The sequence below is a fragment of the Canis lupus genome, chromosome 21 (assembly GCF_048164855.1).
Source record: "Canis lupus baileyi chromosome 21, mCanLup2.hap1, whole genome shotgun sequence".
NCBI classification, from domain to species: domain Eukaryota; kingdom Metazoa; phylum Chordata; class Mammalia; order Carnivora; family Canidae; genus Canis; species Canis lupus.
In genome coordinates this window covers 7,011,571-7,034,850 of record NC_132858.1, presented here as the reverse complement: position 1 = coordinate 7,034,850, position 23,280 = coordinate 7,011,571, and the positions used below count along the sequence as shown (strand labels likewise).

The 23,280-nt window shown below is 47.2% G+C and overlaps 1 protein-coding gene and 1 long non-coding RNA gene across 4 annotated transcripts in view; one reads left to right on the top strand and one right to left on the bottom strand.

Moving 5' to 3' along the window:
- The first annotated feature begins 1,053 nt into the window (after positions 1–1,053).
- Positions 1,054–21,630, top strand: LOC140612567 (uncharacterized). Its single transcript, XR_012013727.1, has 3 exons — positions 1,054–1,123; positions 1,915–2,014; positions 20,651–21,630. It is a non-coding gene; the product is annotated as an uncharacterized lncRNA (long non-coding RNA).
- The window catches only part of LOC140612561 (DNA-binding protein SMUBP-2-like), an 82,251-nt gene continuing 65,418 nt past the window's right edge, over positions 6,448–23,280 (bottom strand). Inside the window, exons 5-6 of one of the 3 annotated variants that reach the window (XM_072790238.1) lie at positions 6,965–7,087; positions 6,448–6,521 (exon numbers count right to left, since the gene is read on the bottom strand). In XM_072790238.1, coding sequence (XP_072646339.1) covers positions 6,463–6,521; positions 6,965–7,087 — 182 coding nt within the window. In that variant the 3' untranslated portion in view covers positions 6,448–6,462. Of the gene's footprint in view, positions 6,522–6,681; positions 7,088–23,280 lie in introns of those variants that run through there. The other 2 variants (XM_072790236.1, XM_072790235.1) reach the window with 2 other exon arrangements.

Below are 23,280 nucleotides of genomic sequence, written 5' to 3'. Positions count from 1 at the left end.
TATTTGAGAGAGAGAGTGAGCGAGGGAGAAAGAACAGGGGCAGGGACAGAGAGAGAGGGAGAAGTAGATGCCCCGCTGAGCAGGGAGCCAGATGTGGGGCCCAATCACAGGGCCCCGAGATCATGACCTGAGCCAAAGGCAGGCGCTTCACCCACTGAGCCACCCAGACACCCCAAAATACAGGTTTTATTCTCATTAGGACAGTGAGCAGTGAGTCCAACAGATCAGGACTCGGCTGCTGTTGGAAAGATGGTTTATTACACACAGATCCCGAGAGGAAGAGGAGGGGGCCACACAGGAAAGCACTAGGGCCGCTCAGGAGGCAGAAGGAGACAGGAACTGTGGGCAGGAGCCTTCACTGTGGTTTCTGAGGGAAGGAGCAGGCGGGGCGGAATGAACAGGCTGAGGCTTGGCCGGTCTGGATAATTTCAGAGGATGTGGGACACAGGCCATCCCTGGCTGTCTGGGACCTGCCCTGGGCTGATGAGGTCCTGAGTGTGAGACCCAGGAAGACAGGTGGGGGTGAGCAAAGACTCTGGTCCCAACCACTTTTTTTTTTTTTTTTTTTTTTTACTTCTGACTCCCATCCCTGCTGATTCCTTAACTCAAATACAGCCACAGAGCCCAGGGGTGTCCCGAATGGAACCCAGCAAGTATGTGCTTGAATCCATTGTAGTACATTCTTTGGTAATAAAGGGTCACCTTTCAAATGTAGGGACCTGTGGCCAGTGCCAGGGGATGTCCACGCAAGGATGTCAGGAGTTCCTTCAGAAATCACCCTGGGGGATCCCTGGATGGCGCAGCGGTTTGGCGCCTGCCTTTGGCCCAGGGCGCGATCCTGGAGACCCGGGATTGAATCCCACGTCGGGCTCCCAGTGCATGGAGCCTGCTTCTCCCTCTGCCTGTGTCTCTGCCTCTCTCTCTCTCTCTGTGACTATCACAAATAAATAAAAATGTAAAAAAAAAAAAAAAAAAAAAAAATTTTAAGAAATCACCCTGGGTTTCTTCCAGTAGCCAGGCCAGCACCTGGCAACCAAATTCCTGTGTAGGGTCCTTACCACATAATAGTGGTGACACAGAGAGGCAGGGCTGGGATACCTTCGGAGAACAAAGCCTGGCACATGTAAGTGATTGTGCTGATTGTGATTCCTGCAATCTTAAAGAAATAAGATTTTATTTCTTTATTTTAGAGAGACAGAGAAAGCACGGGTGGAAAGAGGGTTGGGGAGGGGCAGACGGTGAGGGAGAGACAATCCCAAGCAGATGCTGCGCTGAGATCATGACCTGAGATGAAATCAAGAGTCAGTCACTTAACCGACTCAGCCCCCAGGGGCCCCTTGTGCTGGTTGTTTTTATTGCCACAGACAGATGTGGGGTATTTGGGAACCGAAGCCAGCTTGAGGAGAGGATCTGTCTTGATCTCTCATCACCAAAGAACACATTTACGATGGGCTGAGATGTTCAGTTACTCGATTCTGTAGGGGAAGCTGCTGGTGTCCGCAGCTTCATTCAGGGTTAAGGGCTTCAAATCTCAGCAGAACACCTGTTCCTTTAGGGGCTCGCACTCCAGTCTGGTCCATGTCCCGTCTAGTTATCAATAAATATTTGTTCACAATGAGCTAGCTCTTCTCTTCAGATACTATTTCACTTGGGGGGGAAAAAATCACAGGAAAAAGTATATGTTTGTGAAAACATGGAATATCCCTCGAAGTTGGCACCCAAAACTGACATAAGTTTCTCTCTTCAGAGTGGGGAGCTGGGAAACCAGAGGACAGGAAGGGCATGCTTTTCTTACATGCCCTTTTGCGCCTTTGGAATTTTTGCCATAGGCAAGTACTATCTGTGCAAAAGAATGCATTAAACTCATTCAGAACAGCCATCATAAAACTCCGACTTCTTGCTTGGAATTCACAGGATCTTTGTGCAGAGGCGCGAGGAGGTTCTGTGCAGGGAAAAATCAAGAGCAAACAACCACCACCTTGCATCCAGAGCTTCCTGCAGGCGCTGCACCTCCGTAAGTTGTCACTCCATCCCCAAATGATCACACCATAGGAGTCAGGGTTCTCCAGAGAAACAGCACCAATAAGATATCCGGAGATACACGATTTAGTGTTGGAGATTGGCTGTCACAGTTACCAAAGGGGAGATGTCCCATGATCTGACACGTACAAGCTGAAGACCCAGGAAAGTGTGATTCCACCTCCTTTTTTCTTTTTTTAGGATTTTATTTATTTATTTGAAAGAGAGAGCAAGAGAGCAGAAGTGGGGAGGAGGTGGGGGACAAGGAGAGGGAAGAAGTAGGCTCCCCACTGAGCAGGGAGCCCGATGAGGGACTCGATCCCAGGACCCCAGGATCATGGTCTGAGCAGAAGGAAGATGCTCAACCACTGAGCCTCCCAGGCACCCCATGATTCCACCCTCTTCTGCCAGTTTGCTTCATCCAGACCCCCAAGGGTGGGACAGTGCCCACCCAGTGCCCACCCGCACCCCCAGGGGACCAGGCGATGCTTCTCCCTTAGCCCCACCCATCAAAAGTTAACTTCTTCTGGTAATGCCCTCACAGACACACCCAGAAATTATGTTTTCCCAGCTGTCGCTACGTCCCTCAGCCCCATAAGGTCAATGTAAAATCAACCATCACACCCATGAATTTTTCACAATAATCCTGCAAGGCAAGTTTCAGGATCCCTGCCTCACAGGTGACAAGCCTGAAGTTTAGAGATGCCATGCCCAGAGGGGGAGGCACCTGGAGGCCCTACCTGGGGAGGTGGCAAAAATGCAATGGAGCAAATGTAATGACCTGATGGGCTTTATTCAATGATTCATGAATGGGGCAGCAGCCCACCCAGTGGGTAGAGGGGACGCGGAGGATCTGTACAAAATGGAAGGATTAATTTAATGGTCAGAAATGGGGACTTGACAAGGAGGTTATTAGCAAAGAAAAGATGGACTGTTTTGGGCAAAGTCACCTCCTTTTGGGGGTGGGGGGAGGGGGGATGACATCACAAGTGAGGTCCCAGGCCTTGAGAGGCTGAAAATGCCATTCGATGAGGTATGAAGTCTTGGCTGGGCGTAGTGACAGTGAGTGAAAGTGACTCCACTGCAGGCCTGTTGTTTCTTTGCTTTTTTTTTTTTTTTAATAAGATTTTATTTATTTATTTAAAAGAGTGAGCAGGAGAGCACAAATGGGGAGAGGGGCAGAGGGAGAGGGAGAAGCAGGCTCCCCACTGAGCAGGGAGCCCAATGTGGGGTTCAATCCCAGGACCCCGAGATCATGACCTGAACTAAAGTGATATGCTTAACCGACTGAGCCACCCAGGCACCCCCACACACACCTTTTTAAAGAAAAAATCCATCTTATGCTCATTACTCAAGTGCACATCCTCCTCAAGAGTTAACAGTTGATGGAGGCACCTGGGTGGCTCAGTCGGTTGGATGTCTGCCTTCAGCTCAGGTCATGATCCCAGGGTCCTGCTCTGCGGGGAGTCTGCATCTCCCTCTCCCTTGCCCGTGCTCTTCCTGCTTGTACTCTCTGTCAAATTAATTAATTAATTTAAAAAAATGTAACAGTTGATGGCAAAATCTTCCAAGCTTATTGCAACCCATTTATCTCTATTAAGCGTTATATAACATAGCATGTATTTTTAATTATTTTTTCTGCATGCATTTTTTTAAAGTTTGTATTTGTTTAATTTTATTGGAGAGAGTGAGAAAGGGCATGAGCAGGGGGCAGATGGGGGGCAGAAGGCAAGAAAGAATCTCAAGCAGCCTTCAAGCCCAGCTTGATGCAGGGCTTGATCTCATTACCCTGAGATCATGACTTGAGCCGAAATGAAGAGTAGGAGGCTTACCAGACTGAGCCATTCAGGCTCAGAAAGAAAATATATTTTCCCCTATCCATCGTAGGTTGTGTGGTTGGGACTCTGTGAGTGAGACTGGCAAAGACAGACGAAGGAGAGAAAATGAAACAGAAGTTTATTAACATGGGCATTGCATGGAGACACACTGGAGCACACTGGGCAGAGCAACCAGTGTGGTGGTTAGAATTTAAGCTTAAATAGACCATCTTATAACAACCGTAAGAATCACCTAAGTTAAAACCAAGGCAAAGGGGATTTGGGCTGCTGGTCGGAGGACCAGTGTCAGGAACGTGACAAGGAAAAGAATGGGAAAAGAATGTTAAGCAGATGGGAGTCCCAGCCTTTCCCACTGATTTGCGTGGAGAGCCCTCCACTTCCTGTGTGAGAGAGGCAGACTCTTTACAAATGGAAATTACCTTTATAAATGTAAATTTCCTTTACAAAAAAACCCTTGTGCCCTGTTTTTAGAGGTTTTCCTGAATCTGCTGGTTTTCAATGGCTATTTTGCTCAAAAAACCCCCAAAGGCCAAAGAGGCCTATTTTGGGGTGGCATATGCTGGCGTCCCAACCCTTCTTCTCCCCTCCGGTTGCCTGGGAACTGCTCCCAGGACCCCCATCTGAGGACCCTGTGCCTACAGAGGTTGACCCAAGGTACCGATCTTGCCATTCTTGATGTAGTTAGTGTTCAGAATTCTGTAGGGTGGCACGTGGTTGGCGCTCCTGCAGCTCACTCTAGGCTGGACCCCACCAAGGCACAGGGTGCCTTAGGGGCCCAGGGAAAAGGCAATCCCATCAGATGTTAATGTTTGTTGCTGTCGCAGCCACAAAAGTACTTCTCCAAAAACAGCCAGCCCTCTCTCCACGCAGAAACAGCTGAGCCACATTTGGAGTGCTAGCTCTGTGTGTTTGTGTGTGTGTGTGTGTGTGTGTGTGTGTGTGTGTGTGTGTTAAAGAGACTCAATGTTTTGGAAGGAAAATCAAATCAGAGTGAATGTGAATGTTATCCATTGCAAGCCTTATAAAGAGGATTTGGTTGGGACTCCCGGGTTGCTCAGTGGTTGAGCGTCTGCCTTTGGCTCAGGGTGTGATCCTGGAGTCCCTGGATCAATTCCCACGTTGGGCTTCCTGCATGGAGCCTGCTTCTGCCTTGGCCTGTGTCTCTGTCTCTCTCTCTCTCTCTCTCTCTCTGTGTGTGTCTCATGAATAAATAAAATCTTTAAAAAAAGGAGGATTTGGCAAATTGTTTCAAAAGTATTAGCATTCACAGACTGTTTCTATCAATTCTAGAAATTTGTCCTAAGAAGATAATCAGATATGTGCCCAAGTGTGTATGTACAAGGACGTGCATCATAGCTGGATTAATAAATAGCAAAATGGGATAAATGCGGACGCCCAACAATACAGGGATGCTCAAATAATTACAGCCATGTGGTGGGCACTGTGCAGTTATCAAAGACCAGATCGATCTTTTCCTGGGGATGGGCGAGATGCTATCCAACCTGGCTCTTGGGATCTCCTAGAAATAGAAACTGACAAGAGGCTAAACAGGTTTCAGGCAAGGCTTTATTGGGGTTTAAGCTCCAGCACAGGGGAGGCTCACAAAGGAAAGAATCCTCAGGCTGACTCCCCACGGAGGGTGTTTTAAAGAAACCCAGGAGAGGAAAGGGTCCTACCGAAGGATGCAGGGCTGTGGACTTATCAGCACCTGTGCACTCAAAGATGATGCTTCTCTCATGTGGCATGTCTAACTAGCATGTTCAATGTCTACCCCCAGCATGTGATTTTTATTTTATTTTATTTTATTTTATTTTATTTTATTTTATTTTATTTTATTTTATTTTTTTTATGATAGTCATACAGAGAGAGAGAGAGAGGCAGAGACACAGGCAGAGGGAGAAGCAGGCTCCATGCATGGGGAGCCCGACGTGGGATTCGATCCCGGGTCTCCAGGATCGCGCCCTGGGCCAAAGGCAGGCGCCAAACCGCTGCGCCACCCAGGGATCCCTGATTTTTAGTATTATGACAGGAAAAGTTGGGGAAGGGTCACCACTGGGGTCCATCTTGGTGCAGACTAGTTTGGTCCACTCTTTGCCAGTCTTTGTTGTGAGCATCTCCCTCTCAGCTTGCATCCTCCTTCCCTCTGAATTCCTGCAAGATAAGCTATACAAGAAGCATAGAGCCTTAGCTTTTTCTTCTCCTTACAGAGGCAGCCGAAGATTTTGCGGTCAGGGTAAGGGGACCCATGTCCAGCTCCTGCTCTGTCTCTGGGGTGGGGACCACCAAGAATAAGAGGTACTTTTGGAGGTGATGGATATGTTCACTGTCGATTGTGGTCACAGTTTCCCAGGGGTACATGTATGTCAAGACTTACTGAATTGTACACTCTAACTTGTGTGGCTTATTGTACATCAGTTATGCCCCAACAAAGATGTTTGTTTATTTATTTATTTATTTATTTATTTATTTATTTATTTATTTATAAGATGTTTTTTAAAAGAACCCTGAAAGGGGCACCTGGGTGGCTCAGTCGGTGAAGCATCTGCCTTCAGCTCAGGTCACAATCCTGGGTCCTGGAATCAAACCCCTCGTCAGGCTCCCTATTTCACAGAGAGCCTACTTCTCCCTCTGCCTGCCGCTCCCCCTGGTTGTTCTCTCTCCTCTCTGTGTCAAATAAATAAATAAAATAAAATCTTTTTTAAAAACATAAAAATTAAAAAATAAAAGAACCATAAAAAAGAACCGAGCATTCAACCAAACAATGTTTCAAAAATATTCAATTAAATGGCACATGTTATCAAAATAAAATGAAGGTGGAGGGGAATAATTTAGCTCAGACTTTTGGGAGAACAATTTGGTGGTTTGCTGAAAAATGTGAAAGTGTCTTAACCTAGAAAATTTCCCTTCTTGGTGTTATCTTACCAAGGACACAGCTGGAATGATCTTACACACAGCAGTCCAGTGCCATTATACCCAAAAGAAAAATCCCACTTCACAGTTGCTTGCAAGGCCCTCTGTGACCTGGCAGCCTACCACCTGCAGCCACTCTGGTCTTGCTGTTCTTAGAGCCTGCCACGCTTCAGAGCGCTCTGTCTGCTGCTCTTCACCTGCGAGGCTGGAGTGTGGGTCCTTTCTCCATATGTTCAGGTTCCTGTGCAAATGTCCTCTCCTCACACTGGGCTTGCTGCTGCAAGTCCCTCCCCACAGCGGTGCTGGGACACAGCATGCTTCTGGAAAAGGAAAGAAGCTGATGTGTATTTCACATCATTTACCAGAATAAGGTCCAAATGGATCCAAGTTTGTTTTTTTTTTTAATAATTTTTTAAAAGATTTTATTTATTTATTCATGAGAACACAGAGAGAGAGAGAGAGAGGCAGAGACACAGGCAGAGGGAGAAGCAGGCTCCATGCAGGGAGCACCAGACGTGGGACTCGATCCTGGGTGTCCAGGATCATGCCCTGGGCTGAAGGTGGCACTAAACCACTGAGCCACCCGGGCTGCCCTTTTTAATTTTTTTTAAAGATTTTATTTATTTATTCATGATAGACACACACACACACACACACACACACACACAGAGAGAGAGAGAGAGAGGCAGAGACACAAGCAGAGGGAGAAGCAGGCTCCATGCCAGGAGCCCAATGTGGGACTTGATTCCAGGACTCCAGGATCACACCGTGGGCCAAAGGCAGGCACTAAACCACTGAGCCATTCAGGGATCCCCTGGATCCAAGTTTTAAATGTAAAATCTGAAAGCATACAAGTGCTGGAAGAGAATATAGGAAAATTTCTTCGAATAATCCTAGAGTGGGAGGACGCATGGGTAGCTCCCTGCGAGGAGCCTGCTTCTCCCCCTGCCTACGTCTCTTCCTCTCTCTGTGTGTGTCTCATGAATAAACAAGTAAAATATTTTTTAAGAAATCCTAGAGTGGGGATAAATTTCTCCATGAGTCAATAGTCAGAAATCAATGGAAATTGATTTAACTATAGAAAACAAATCTTCATTAAAAAAAATCAGAGTTGAAAGATAAATTGATTAGCCATCAGAGATATGCAAATCAAAGCCATAGTGAGATACTCCTTCATCCCCACTAATAAGGTGTTAAAAAGCAAAATTCAACTGAGTAAATTTGAAGATCTAATTGGTTTTAATGATTCATGAATTGGGCAGCATCCCACCTAGTAAATAGAAAGGAGCTCCAAGAAGTTGTACAAAATCGAAGGCTTTTACGGCCAGAAAGGGTCAGAAAAAAGTTTCTAGCAAGAGTGGATTCTTCAGGCAAGGTTACCTTCCCTTGGTGGAAGGCAGGGGCCTATCAAGCAGACGACCTCCCTAGTATTGATTAGGAAATTCTAGACTGTTTAAAATTCCATTTTTAGGGATGCCTGTGTGGCTCAGCGATTCACCGCCTGCCTTTGGCTCAGGGTATGATCCTGGATTTCCAGGTTCAAGTCCCACATTGGGCTCCCTGCATGGAGCCTGCTGCATATGCAGGGAGACCTCTGCCTATGTCTCTGCCTCTCTCTGTGTGTGTCTCTTGTAAATAAATAAATACAGTCTTTAAAAAAAAATAAATTTCCATTTCTGGGAGAGGCTGAAACTGCAGTTAGGAGTTAAGTCTTTGTTTACTGATGTGGGGTTCAGCACAGATGACTCCATTTGGGGGCCTGTCACAGCTTTGGTTTTTTTTGTTTTTTTTTTTTAATGTATTTATTCATTTGAGAGAGAGAGAGAGAGAGGAGGGCAGAGGGAGGAGAGAGAAACTTTAGCAGACTCCTCACTGAGCTTGGAGCCCAAAGCAGGGCTCAATCTCATGACCCTGAGAACATGATCTGAGCTAAAACCAAGAGTTAGACACTCAACTGACTGCCATCTGGGGGACCATGGGGCCTGTTGTGTTTTTTTTTTAACAATGGCTATAATCAAAGCTATCGGTAATAACAAGTGTTTGTGAGGATGTGGAGAAAGGGGAACCCTCGCGCACCACTGTTGGGAATGTAAAATGATGCTTAGCCAAAAAGAGGAACGAAGCCAAATGTTTCTCATAGATGAGTGGATAAACAAAACATGATCTATCCATACAATGGGACATTATTCAGTCATAAAAAAGGAAATTAGAACTGACATATTACAACATGGATGAACTTTTTGTTTTGGGGAGGAGGGAGGGAGAGAGAATCTTTTTTTTTTTTTTAAAGATTTTATTTATTGGGATCCCTGGGTGGCGCAGCGGTTTGGCGCCTGCCTTTGGCCCAGGGCGCGATCCTGGAGACCCGGGATCGAGTCCCACGTCGGGCTCCTGGTGCATGGAGCCTGCTTCTCCCTCTGCCTGTGTCTCTGCGCCTCTCTCTCTCTCTCTGTGACTATCATAAATAAATAAAAAATTAAAAAAAAAAAAAAAAAAAAAAAAAAAAAAAATAAAGATTTTATTTATTTATTCATGATAGTCACAGAGAGAGAGAGAGAGAGAGGCAGAGACATAGGCAGAGGGAGAAGCAGGCTCCACGCAGGGAGCCCGACGTGGGATTCGATCCCCGGCCTCCAGGATCGTGCCCTGGGCCAAAGGCAGGTGCTAAACCGCTGCGCCACCCAGGGATCCGAGAGAGAGAATCTTAAGCAGGCTTCACACCCTGTGCAGAGCCCGATGTAGGGTTCAATCTAATGACCCTGAGATCATGACCAGAGCCAAAACCAAGAGTCAGATGCTTAACCAACAGAACAATCCAGGCACCCCTTGAAATATATACTTTAAATGAACGAGTTGTATCATATAGAACTTTATTTTGATAATGCTCATTATAAAAAGACATACCGGTTAAAAAGTTATTTTTTCAGCACAATCTATGAAAAGGCCAACAACCTAGTAGAAAAATAGGCAAAATGTATGAGCAGTACACTGAGAAGAAATACAAATATTCCCCAAGTTTGCAAAAAGATTCTCAGCCTTACTCATAATGAAAAAAAAAATACAAATTTAAATGCACTAAGACAGTATTTTTCACTTCTGGGACTGGAGAACTCATCCCAAGCAGGGGGGAGGGCAAACCAAGACAACTCCAAGGAGGGTGTAAGGATTAATTTTATTTGTCAACCTGACTAGGCCAAGGTCGGGGGGGAGCCGATATCTGGTCCCACATGATTCTGGGTGTGCATATGAGTCTGCTTCTAGAGGAGATTAACATTTGATTCAGTGGATTAAGTAAATTAACCTACAGTAAAACTTGCAGGTGGAAGAACTGACTTTTGTGCAGTTAACCATTGCAGCAACTTCATTGCAGTTTATAAAGCAAAAGACAGGAAATGCAAAATGTCACAGGACACAAATAAATCATGGTAAAATAAACTATACGATGGAACACTGCGTACCTTCAAACAATATATAAAGTTAAATGACCCCCCCACCATACTCCCTCTCTATGCAATTACAGGAAAATAACACCAAGACATCTTTTTTTAAAAATCTTTTTAAAAGATTTTTTTTAAGATTTTATTTATTTATTCATGAGACACACACACACACACACACAGAGGCAGAGACACAGACAGAGGGAGAAGCAGTCTCCATGCAGGGAGCCCAATGCGGGACTGGATCCCTGGTCTCCAGGATCACACCCTGGGCTGAAGGCAGCACTAAACCACTGAGCCACCCGGGGCTGCCCCCAACACATCTTTTAAAAGGAGAGGGCTATAGTAAACCATAGCAAGTTTCCTTTTACACGAGAAAGAAGGGAAATATATATATATACACTCTCATTTTTTGGTTGCTGTTCATGATTTTTTAAAGTTTTAATTTAAACTCTAGGGAGTAAACATACATTGTAATATTAATTTCATGTATACAGTATAGTGATTCACCACATCCATACATCACCTGGTGCTCATCAGAAGTACCCTCCTTCATCCCCATCACCTATTTCCCCACCCCCCCCACCACCTACCTCCCCTCTGTAACCAGTGTAATCAGTGTGTTCTCTACAGTTCAGAGTCTGTTTCTTGGTTTGCCTCTCTGTCTCTCTTTTCCCCTTTGCTCATTTGTTTTGTTTCTCAAATTCCACATAGGAATGAAATCATATAGTATTTGTCACCCTCTGACTGATTTTGCTTAGCATAACACCCTCTAGTTCTAGCCACATCATTGCAAATGGCAAGATCTCATTCTTTTTTGATGGCTGATAATACTTTATTGTCTATATTCACCATATCTTCTTTATCCATTCATCAGTCAAGGGGCACTTGGGCTGTTGCCATAATTTGGCTATTATAGACAATGCTGTTATAAATACTGGGGTGCATGTACCCCTTTGAATTCTGTATTTTTGTACCCTTTGGGTAAATACCCAGTACTGCCATTGCTAAATTATAGTTTTATTTTTAACTTTTTGAGGAAACTCCATTCTGTTTTCCAGAGTGGCTGTACCAGTTTGCACTCCCACCAACAGTGTACAACACTGTATCCTTGTATCTGTATCCTTGCCAACACCTGTTGTTTCTTGTGTTGTTGATTTTAGCCATTCTGACAGGTGTGAGGCAATATCTCATTGTAGTTTTGTTTTTTTTTTTGTTGTTTTTTTTTTTAATTTTTTTATTTATTTATGATAGTCATACAGAGAGAGAGAGAGAGAGAGGCAGAGAGAGAGAGAGAGGCAGAGACAGAGGCCGAGGGAGAAGCAGGCTCCATGCACAGGGAGCCCGACGTGGGATTCGATCCCGGGTCTCCAGGATCGCGCCTTGGGCCAAAGGCAGGCGCCAAACCGCTGCGCCACCCAGGGATCCCCCCTCATTGTAGTTTTTTTTTTTTTTTTTTTTTTTTTTTTAAAGATTTTATTTATTTATTCATGATAGTCACAGAGAGAGAGAGAGAGAGGCAGAGACACAGGCAGAGGGAGAAGCAGGCTCCATGCAGGGAGCCCGACGTGGGATTCGATCCCGAGTCTCCAGGATCGCGCCCTGGGCCAAAGGCAGGCGCCAAACCGCTGCGCCACCCAGGGATCCCCCTCATTGTAGTTTTGATTCGCATTTCCCTGATGATAAGTAGCATACATGACTCATTTTGCTTGTTTTTTTCCCCCTTGTATTTTTATAAGGAAATATTGGAAGGATAATACAAGAAACCTAAGACTGATTACCTGTGTGTCAGATGGGGCAGATACCACTTTCCCTAGATCTTTTTAAAAATATTGATTTGATATTCAAACCACATTAGTGATCAGAGCATATTTCCCACTCAAAAAATAAAATATCGGGATCCCTGGGTGGCGCAGCGGTTTGGCGCCTGCCTTTGGCTCAGGCCGCGATCCTGGAGATCCGGGATCGAATCCCACGTCAGGCTCCCGGTGCATGGAGCCTGCTTCTCTCTCTGCCTGTGTCTCTGCCTCTCTCTCTCTCTCTCTGTCTGAGTGTGACTATCGTTTTTTTTTTTTTTTTTTTAAAGATTTATTTATTTATGATAGACATAGAGAGAGAGGCAGAGACACAGGAGGAGAGAGAAGCAGGCTCCATGCAGGAGCCTGATGTGGGACTCGATCCCAGGTCCCCAGGATCACGCCCTGGGCTGCAGGCAGCACTAAACCGCTGCGCCACTGGGGCTGCCCTGAGTGTGACTATCGTAAATAAATAAATTTAAAAAAATTTTTAAAAAAATAATAAAATAAAATAAAATATCCCCTCCTCACCCACATGCAGTGCTTCTAGACAGTGAGCCCCAAGAGGGTGGCATTATTTTGTTCTATTTTGTTCATCTGTTGTATGTCCCCAGCCTGAGAAAGGTGAGGCACACAGCAGGTGCTTAAGAAACGCATTTGGGATGAATGGTTGAAGAGAGTGAGATTGGAAACCAAGTAAAAGCGAGAAACAACAGGGACGGCTGCGTGGCTCAGCAGTTGATTGTCTGTTTTTGACTCAGCGCGTGATCCTGGGGTTCTGGGACCGAGTCCTGCATCGGAGTTCCCACAAGGAGCCTGCTTCTCCCTCTGCTTATGTCTCTTCCTCTCTCTCTCTGTGTGTGTCTCTCATGAATAAATAAATAAAATCTTAAAAAAAATACACAAGAAACAACAGAGAATGCTTGAAATAGATAAAGGTGCATTCAAATTGTATAATATCATAAAGCAGTGAAGGACGTAGGTCCAGACCAACTGATTTCCAAAATGTACTGTGAAGGGGGAGGGTAGGAAGCAAGTTCCAGAACCGTATACACAACTTAGTTTGGTGTCACTAAAAGAGAGCTCTAAAATAAAACTGTGTATTTCTAGATATACATAAGGTGTGATGTAAGAAGTGCAAAAAGTCTGGAAGAAGATCTTCCAACACTAAGGATGTTGGTTACTTCTAGAGAGGGGAGTTGGATGGAGGTGGGAAGGGAGGGGACGAAGGGGCTTCCAGGCAGCTTCCATTTATCCCCAAGAGAATCCATCCGTTGGGGAAAATGAATAATGTTAAATTAAAAAGAGAAGATGAGGAAACCCTGGGTGGCGCAGCGGGTTTAGCGCCTGCCTTTGGCCCAGGGCGCGATCCTGGAGACCCGGGATCGAATCCCACGTTGGGCTCCCGGTGCATGGAGCCTGCTTCTTGCTCTGCCTATGTCTCTGCCTCTCTCTCTCTCTGTGACTATCATAAATAATAAATAAATAAAAAAATAAAGAAAAAAAAAAAAAAAGAGAAGATGAGCACTTCATAGGCCCTACTCTACGACTTTCATTTTGTGAAAAGCAGGAAAGGAGGGTCTTAAGATCTATAGAAAGCAGCACAAAGGACAGAAAGGAGGGGCGCCTGGGTGGCTCATTCCCTTAAGCAGGTTAAGCATCAGACTCTAGGCTTCCCCTCAGTTCATCGCTGTCCTGGGAGGAGCCCTGCTTCCCCTCGGGGCTCCCTGTGAGCCGCCTGGAGGTGCCCTCTCTGCACTCCCCCCACCCATACTCCCTCTCGCTAAAATAACTAATAAGTTCTTAAAAAAGAAAGAAAGAGAGAAACGAAGGAAGGTAGGAAGGAAGGAAGAGAGGGAGGAAGAAAAGACCCACCAGAAAGGAAATACCCCCCAGCGTTAGGCCCTGAGATTCCAGGCAACCTTGTAAAGCTTTTTATTTTCATTTGACGGTTCAGTGTTTCCTGCGCTTCCACGACGAACGCACTTTACTGTGTGATTCGAAAACGTGATGAGGACGGACCAGAGCAGCGAGCTGCGCGGCGCCCACCCCGACCCTGCGCCGCCAGCCGCGCCGCCCCCGGGCGGGGACCCCGAGCTCGGGCCCTCGCTCCCCGGGCCGCGCCGCCGCCCCTCCCCCTCCCCTCCCCTCCCCCCCTCCCCCCACCCGCACACTCGAAGCGCTAACCAGCTGCCCAGCGCGACCCTGGGACGCAAATGGAGCTGTGGGTGGGCCCCGGGGGGGATGGGTGGGGGGCGTGGGCGCCCTCCCCTGCCCCCAGGACCCCCGGCACCCAGGCGGGCTGCTGCGTCGGTGGGTCCCCCTCCGCGCCGTGGTTTCCGCGTCCCCGCCCCCCGCCGAACTTCCCCCTCCCCTGCCGTCCAAAGCGAGTGATCGCAAGGAAATCGCTCGTCTGGCAGCCAATGAGCGTCCAGGCAATTTCCCTCTTTCCCATTCCACACCAGTCTTGGCGGGTTGGCCCGCCCGGCAGGGGACCCGGGGGCTGTTCCGGATCAGGGTCGCGGACCTTAGGGAAGGTGGAGTGTCCTGCATCCCAGACCTATTGGAAGACCCGGAAGAAGGGGTTCATCAGTCTCTGGGAGAAATCTGGGGAGGGAAATCTTGGAGCAGGTGGTATCTGACTTTGAAGGAGAAGTGAAATTTTTCCATAAAGGAAAAGAAGACCGGGCTGTATTTCAGGGTCAAGTTCAGAGTGGGAGCTGGGCTCCTGCAACCTCCAGGCATTGGAAGCTGATGTGTGGGTGCTCTAGGCATCCACCAAAATGTCCCTTTGACACACAATGGAATATCCAGCCACAAAAGGGAAAGAAGTCCTAATACCTGCAAAGACAAAGATGAACCATGAAAACACGAAAGGAGCCTGACACCAAGATCACATAGTGCTGGATTTCATTCATATGAAACATCCAGAGTAGGCAAAGCTGTAGAGGTAGAAAGTAAAGTAGTGCTTGCCAGGGAGGCAGCAGGTATGAGAGGAGCACTGCTACTGGGAATGGAGTTTCTTTTAGGAGGGGATTTGTGGGAAATGTTCTGGAATTGCATCATGGTGGTGGTTGCGCAACCTCTTGTATATATTAAAAACCACTGAATTGTATACTTTAAAAGGATGAATCTTATAGCACGTGAGTCATATCTTAGGTTTCTTTTGGGGGGGGAGCACTCGCAGGGGGCAGGGACGGGCAGAGGGAAAGAGAGAGAGAGTCCTAAGCAGTCTCCTCCGCACTCTACATGGAGCCTGACGTGGGGCTCCATCTCAGCACCCTGAGATCACACCCTGAGCCAAAATCAAGAGTCGGATGCTTAACCATCTGAGCCACCCAGGTGGCCTTATAGCGTAGATTTTTTTAAATGGGGGAGGGTTATGAGCAGAACCCCAGGTGGATGCAGCATTGGCCTGGCTGCTGCCCGTTTTGCAACAGAGGAAAGTGTACCAGCTCTGGGCCACGCAGTGGGCAGGGCTGCAGCTAAGCCAGAACTCAGGTGCCCTGTGAGCATTTTCTCTGGAGTCAGGACTAGGTTTGATTTACCGCATCTCCCTTCCTAACGTCTAGCTCATGGCTGTGCACAAAGACAAGCGGTGAGTGGGGAAGGCACCCTGAGCAGGGAACAGTAGGAACAGATGCCCAGAGGCTGGAAGTGGAGTGAAGTCTTGAGGGAAGGAGCACAGAATTCATCGAGGCTTGTTTTTTTGTTTTTGCTTTTTTTAAAGATTTATTTATTTATTCATGATAGACACATAGAGAGAGAGGCGGAGACACAGGCAGAGGGAGAAGCAGGCTCCATGCAAGGAGCCCAACGTGGGACTCGATCCCACGACTCCAGGATCACGCCCTGGGTCGAAGGCAGGCGCCAAACCACTGAGCCACCGAGGGATCCCCTGTTTTTTTGTTTTTTAAATATTTTATTTAGGGATCCCTGGGTGGCTCAGCAGTTTAGTGCCTGCCTTTGGCCCAGGGCATGATCCTGGCTGGAGTCCCGGGATCGGGTCCCACATCAGGCTCCCTGCATGGAGCCTGCTTCTCCCTCTGCCTGTATTTCTGCACCCCGCCCCCCGTCTCTCATGAATAAATAAATAAAATCTTTTTAAAAAATAATAAATATTTTATTTATTTATTTATTTAGAGCCCAAGAGAGAGCACCAGCAGCGGGGGCGACAGGCAGACAGAGAGGGAGACACAGGTTCACCACTGAGCAAGGAGCCTGGTGCAGGGCTTGATTGCAGGACCAGCCCAGGACCCCGGGATCATGATCTGAGCTGAAGGCAGACAGCTGCCTGAGCCTCCCAGGCGCCCCTTCATTGAGGCTTGTAAGCACAGCCTGGGTGGCTCCTTAAGTACAGATTTAGGAAGGCCTTCAAAGCAGGCCCAGTTTCATGGGTGTGCCACCCATGCTGTTACAAGAGCCAGCAATCAGAGTGGCCCTGTGGTTGGTTTAATGCTCAGCTGTCACCGTCCTCAAATGCTTTTTTTTTTTTTCTTTTTTTTAAATTTTTATTTATTTATGATAGTCACAGAGAGAGAGAGAGGCACAGAGACACAGGCAGAGGGAGAAGCAGGCTCCATGCACCGGGAGCCCGACGTGGGATTCGATCCCGGGTCTCCAGGATCGCGCCCTGGGCCAAAGGCAGGCGCCAAACCGCTGGGCCACCCAGGGATCCCCGTCCTCAAATGCTTAATCATTTTCAAACAAGAGTCTCTGCATGTTCATTTTGCCTTGGACCTGACAAATTATGCATCTAGGTCTGCCTGAGGCCACAGGGTGCATCAAAGTTGTTGTGACTCAGAAGGTGACCTTAGGCACACCTCGAAGAAGGACAGACAGGAATGAAGTTTAAAGATTCTTGAGGAAGAATTTGTGATGGGTTGAGGACATGGAAAAGAAGGGCCCACTGGGAAGGGCATGCGGGAGCTCATACCCATCTACCCACCCATCTATCCACCCATTTACCCATCCATCCACCCATCTACTCACCTATCAATCATTCAGCTAACATTTCTGAGACCCAAGATGAGTTAGGTGGGGTTACAAAGGTTTCTACCTTTAGGAATTTATGCTCCATTGAAAATATAAGCTGGCCTTACCTACCCCATGCTAGGTCATGCACCCTGGGTCCCCCTCCTTGTTTTTTCTCCTTTGCCCTTTCTTTTCACACAAAAGAGTGAATTTGCTGCTTGTCTGCTTCTCCCACCAGAATGAGGGCTCCTGAGGACAGGGCTTGGTTTAAAGGCTCTATTACTGCAGAGTTCCAGTATCTAGAACAATCCTGGCACATTGGAGGTGCTCAGTACATATTTGTCTGATGAATGAATGAATGAATGAATGAATGAAGAAATGAATGAATATGGTTCAGATCAGGGCTGGATTCAGATTTTTTTTTGAGAGAGAGAGAGAGTGAGAGAGAGAGAGAGAGACCACATGCACAAGCAGAAGAGGAGTGAGAGCCAGAGGGAGAGAGAGAGAGAAAATCTTAAGCAGACTCCACCCCCAGCACAGAGCCTGATGTGGAACCTGATCCCAGGACCCTCAGATCATTACCTGGGCTAAAACCAAGAGTTGCCCACTTAACCAATTGAGCTACCCAGGAGCCCCTAGATTCAGATGTTTTGAAAGCCCTCCTTGCTAAAAGGATTAGGGTGACTTCCTCATATGTAATTTAAAAGATACATACTAAAATGAGTATAAGAAAATCCTTCAGAGTTTTAATTTTCCCCTTGGTGGTTATTTGCTGCTTTCTTGGACATAAGAAATATAACACACACACACACACACACACACACACACACACACACCTATTTTCTCTGTGTCCCTGCTCCACTGGCCCCTGAAACTTGCCTTCTCTTCCTGGTGGGTAGCTCAGCCCTGTCATTTCACCTGGGGAGGGCCCCTCTGGTGAGGATTTGGGAGGATCAGAATGGGGTGTAGTGTGGCCGGGTGGGGGCTCACAGGGGAGCAAAGCTGGTGACGGAGGCAGGGCCAAAGCAAGAGGCTTGGAGCCATATCTAGGTTGAAAGGCAGATGGAGGTGAGCCAGAGAAGGCATCTGAGAACAGGTCCCAGCGGAGGAGGAAAACCTGGGACCAGAGTGACTCACAGGTTACAGGAGGAGAAGGCTCCCGGGAGAGGAAGATGAGGCAATAGTGAAATGTAGCACAGGCTTCCAACAGGATGGGATCTAGAGAAGGAGGCAACTGTGGTTTGCCAAGTGGCCTCTGCTGGTCCAGGGAGCTTGTGGGTCACCACAGTCACTAATGAGCTTCGGGAGGACTCGTGCTGGAGGTGAAGGACAAGATGCAGGATGAAGGGGCCCCTGAGGATCTCACATTCTGCAGTCACTCCCCGGTTAGCTTGTTGCCTGGCATACAGCAGGTGCTCAATAGATTCTTAAAAGGTCTCCCACCCCTCCGAGATGAGTTGGTGTATTTGACCCTCCTTTTATTTTTTTATTTTTTAAAGATTTTATTTATTTATTCAGGAGACACACACACACAAAGAGAGAGAGAGAGAGGCAGAGACACAGGCAGAGGGAGAAGCAGGCTCCATGCAGGGAGCCCGATGTGGGACTTGATCCCGAGATTCCAGGATCAGGCCCTGGGCCGAAGGCTGCGCTAAACCACTGAGCCACCCAGGCTGCCCGACCCTCCTTTTATAAATGAGGAGGGCCTGCTAGGGACAGGAGGGGACAGGCCTGGGGCAGAAATTGGGGCAGGGCAGTGACCTGAGCCCCAGACGGTTTGTGGAGCATGGAAAGCAGATATGCTTGCTCTGGCTTAAACCTAGAATCTTCAAGTGTTTCCTGCTTGGGATAAGGACCAAAGGAACGTGTCATTGGACTCGGCAGAGCCAGTGCTTTTCTCAGGCCTTGATATTTGCAGTCATCCTGGTCTTTTTTAAAGGAAAAGAAAATATGGAATACATTGGAAATGTGAGGATAACACCATGTAGGAGTAGGAAGGTGCAGTACAAGCTGGAGGTCTTGTACAAATGGTCCCGCGGTTTACCAGCTGCCCTGTGCTGCTCCAGGGGGCTCGTGGGTGTGGGTGCCCCCAACTCTTTCCCAGCAAGGTCTCCCCTAGTGTTGCATTGCTGCAGAAACGCAGGAGGATGCTATGGGCAAAAAAAGAGGTCCAAGCTGCTATCTCAATGTCTCTGCCTCTAAGAAGTTTGACCCTGGGTGGCCTGAGAAGTGAGCCCATTTATAACAAGAGACCCCAGAGTCCTAGGAATGTTTGAAGGCCCTCCTCTCTCATCCTTCATTCTCTGAGACGCTTTGTACCAAGTGTCAGCTCTCGGAAAGGCATCCGGCTCTCATGCACAGTAATGTGTGTCGGATAGGATTTTCAGTAAGTCAAAAACAGGACTCTCAAATACAAAGTGAGCAAATGTCAAAGATTTAAATTTATCAGTGAAGGAAAGAAAAAAATAAATAAATAAATTTATCAGTGAAGGACCCAACAGGATGGTGGGAGGAGGAGGATTCTAGAGGCTGAGTCCAGAAGTTCTGACAGAGGAGAAAGCTGGAACATGATGGCTAGGGAACTATTTCGACTCTGTGAGTTAACAGAAAGTATGCATAGGGGCTCTGCCCACCCCCCCACCCACTCCCGCCCCTGCCCCGCAGAGCTCCTGAAATCCTTGCAAACTCCTAAGCAATAAGAGCGCTGGCACCATCTGTCCAGGCGACTCTGGGGGGACCCCGGGCTGGGGGCTGGTCAGCAAAAAGACCAAGTCAGTATGAGAAGCTTGAAATTCTTGGCTGCCCCCTAGCCCCATTCTTCAGAAAACAGAGAGGGGCTGGAAATGGAGTTAGCAATCCCTCATGCCTACATGAGGGAGCCTCCAAGACACCCCAATAGCACAGGCTGGTGAATGTACCCACGCTTGGAGAGTGATGCATGCCAAAGCCATGGAGACAGAAGCTCCAGACTTGCCCTATGTGCCTCCACTGGGCTGTTCATCAGCATCTTTGTCATATCCTCTAATAAACCAGCAAGTCTAAGTAAGTGTGTCCCTGAGTTCTGTGAGCCACTCCAGCAAATTCCTTGGACTCCAGGAGGGGTCTTTGGAACCCCTGTAGAGGGTTGGCCAGAGCACACATAACAACCTGCTATCTGAAGTGGTGGGCACAGGGGAGCCTTTGGTGAGGATCAAGCCCTTAGCCTGTGGGATCTGACGCTATCTGGGTAGACCATGTCAGAATGGAGTTGAATTCCTAGACACCCTGCAGGTGTCTGAGAATAGCCTATTGCTGTGGGAAAAACCTCCCCGTGTTTGGTGACTAGAAGTATCAGAAGTGAAGTGCTATGATGGTGAGTAGATGAGTCACAGAGCAAACAGACACAGGGCAGGAAGAGCTGCATTTTCCCTACACAGGAAGGTGGAAAAAAATCTGAAGTTTATCCTAAGTAGGTACAAAACTCCTTAACATCCTACAGGGCAATGAAATCATACCTTTGAGTCTCTTTTCTTTTCTTTTTTCTTTTCTTTTCTTTTTCCTTCCCTTCCTTCCTTCCTTCCTTCCTTCCTTCCTTCCTACTTTCCTACCTTCCTACCTTCCTTCCTCCCTCCCTCCCTCCCTCCATCCCTCACTCTCTTCCTTTCTTCCTTTTTCTAAAATTTTGTTTATCTGACAGGGCAGGCACAAGCAGGGGGAGCAGCAGAGGGAGAGGGAGAAGCAGGCTTCCCAGGGAGCAGGGAGCCCGACACGGAGCTCTATCCCAGGACCCCAAGATCATGACCTGAGCCGAAGGCAGACACTTCACCGACTGAGCCACCCAGGTGCCCTGGAATACTTTTCTTTTTTCCTACTTTTTTTTTTCCTTGCATCTAATGCAAAGGATTTCTGTTGGACAAAAATCTACTGGTTAACACATAGAATCTTCATAGAGTCTGGGGCCTGGTCGAGATACGTTTCCCCAGAGAAGAAGCAAATCCTTGGATGGGCCAGTTAGACAACAAGCCCATGAAATAATATTCAAATACCCTTTTGCCTTGTTGCCACATTTCAGATTATTTTTCTTAACCTGTGTGAGTCAGGAGTTTGTAAATGGCTTTGGGAGGTTCAAGAATTAAATTATTTACCATGGTTTACATGCGTGCATTTCTTCTGGGGAAAAGGTTGTAGCTGCCAGTAGATTCTCACTAGTGACCCTCCCAGCATAAAAGCCACTGACCCAAGGCGCTAGCTGCCCATCTTCTTCTCCCTCCAAAGCGGGGGAATTTCCTTCTTGACACAGAAGTCTTCTGCTAATGCTCTCACTTGGATTTCTAGGCACCTACTTGCAGGCGCTGTGGGGCAGGGGGGTCAGTCACCTCTTCCCTATATTTAAGGTCCCAGTGTCCAGGCTGGTGCAGTTCCAGCTAGGGACAGTCAAGCTGTCAACTTCCAGGAGTACCCACTGAGCTGTCACCAGCTTTGTGACCAGCACGCTGCTCTGGTCCCACTACAAGCTCAGGTCCAGGCCCCAGTGCACACTCTCCAGGCAGGCTGGGCTAGTTTGCGCAGACCTCGGAGATGACCGGGATCTGAAGTCCGAATGGTGGCCCTTGAACTCTTCTGACATTTTCCATAAAGAGTTCCCAGATTTATTTAAAATAAAACTCTACAGTTCAAGAAGCCCAACTTTTTTATCCATGGCTGGCAAGTAATGCATCGGGTCTTGGCAGTCTGGACTTTGGAATAAACATCTGTTGAAAGAGTGGATGTGCCTCATGCTGATCGCAAGCTCTGGCTGACAATCATATCTGCATTTCTGATGACTAAACCAGGAAATAAGTTATTCATTGACTACATTTTATTGTTTATAAACAAAAGCTTTTATTATTTTTTTTAAAGATTTTATTTATTTATTTGACACAGAGAGAGAGCACAAGCAGGGGGAGCAGCAGGCAGATGGAGAGGTAGAAGCAGGCTCCTAGTAGGAGGAGGGAGGCTGATGAGGGGCTTGATCCCAGGACCCCGGAGATCATGACCTGAGCCCAAGGCAGACGCTTCACTGACAGAGCCACCCTGGTGCCCCTTAATTTTTAATTTTTGAAATTGAGGCCTACCATGCAGGTAGCAAGAACAGTAAGCGCATAATCTGAGGGATATAGAGCCCTGCATTTTCATATTACTCCACTGAGCCCGCCTGTGGCCTCCTTACTCTGTTTCTCAGTCACCCATCACTGCAATTATTATGCACATTTGTTATAGAAATCATACAGCAAGGGCAGCTGGGTGGCTCAGTCAGTTGGGTGTCTGCCTTCAGCTCAGGTAATGATCTCAGGGTCCTGGGATTGAGTCCCATGCCGGACTCCCTGCTTAGTGGAGCCTGCTTCTCCCTCCACCGTCCCCATACTTGTGTTCTCTCTTTCTACCAAATAAATAAATTAAACAAGTAAATCATATAACATATAAATATTTTGTGTGTTTGTTTGGTTTTCTTTTATATGATATAAGATCTGTAGGATCCATCCACTTGTGTGTTAGCACTCTATTCTTTTTTTTTTTTTTTTAAGATTTTATTTATTTATGAGAGACACAGAGAGAGGCAGAGACACAGGCAGAGGGAGAAGCAGGTTCCCTATAGGGAGCCCAATGTGGGATTTGATCCCGGATCCCAGATGCCCTGAGCTGAAGGCAGATGCTCAGCCACTGAACCATTCAGGTGTCCCTTTATTCTTTTTTTGTTGCTCCTTATTGCTCTACTATATGGAGAAATCACAATATATTTATCCATTCTATGTTGATGGCCCCATGGGTTGTTTCTGGATTTTTGTCCATTTGAGTGAAACTTCTTTTTTTTTTTTTTTAAGATTTATTTATTTACTTGAGAGAGAGAGAGAGAGAGAGAGAACGAGCACAGAGGGAGAGGGAGAAGCTGACGCCCCACCGAGCAGAGAGTCACCAAGTCCCAAGGGTGGGACTTGATCCCAGGGCCCCGAGATCATGACCTGAGCTGAAGTCAGATGCCCAACCGCTTGAGCCATCCAGGCACCCCTTGAGTGAAACTTCTGCAAACATTCTTGTACCAGACGTCTTTGAGCAGACATGTGCTCTTATTTCTCTTCAGTGATACTCAGGAGCAGGATTACTGACTGGGTCATAGGGCAAGCCTATTCAAATAAGAATACCCTTTGGTTGTTACTAGGAGTTCCTGTCACTAGCACATGGTCGAGCTGTGTCTCAAACAGTTTGCTTGCACCTGCATGCTTTACCTCATTTTGTCCTTACCAAACTCCAGCGATGCTGGCTGAGCAAATATTATTGCCACCTGACGTG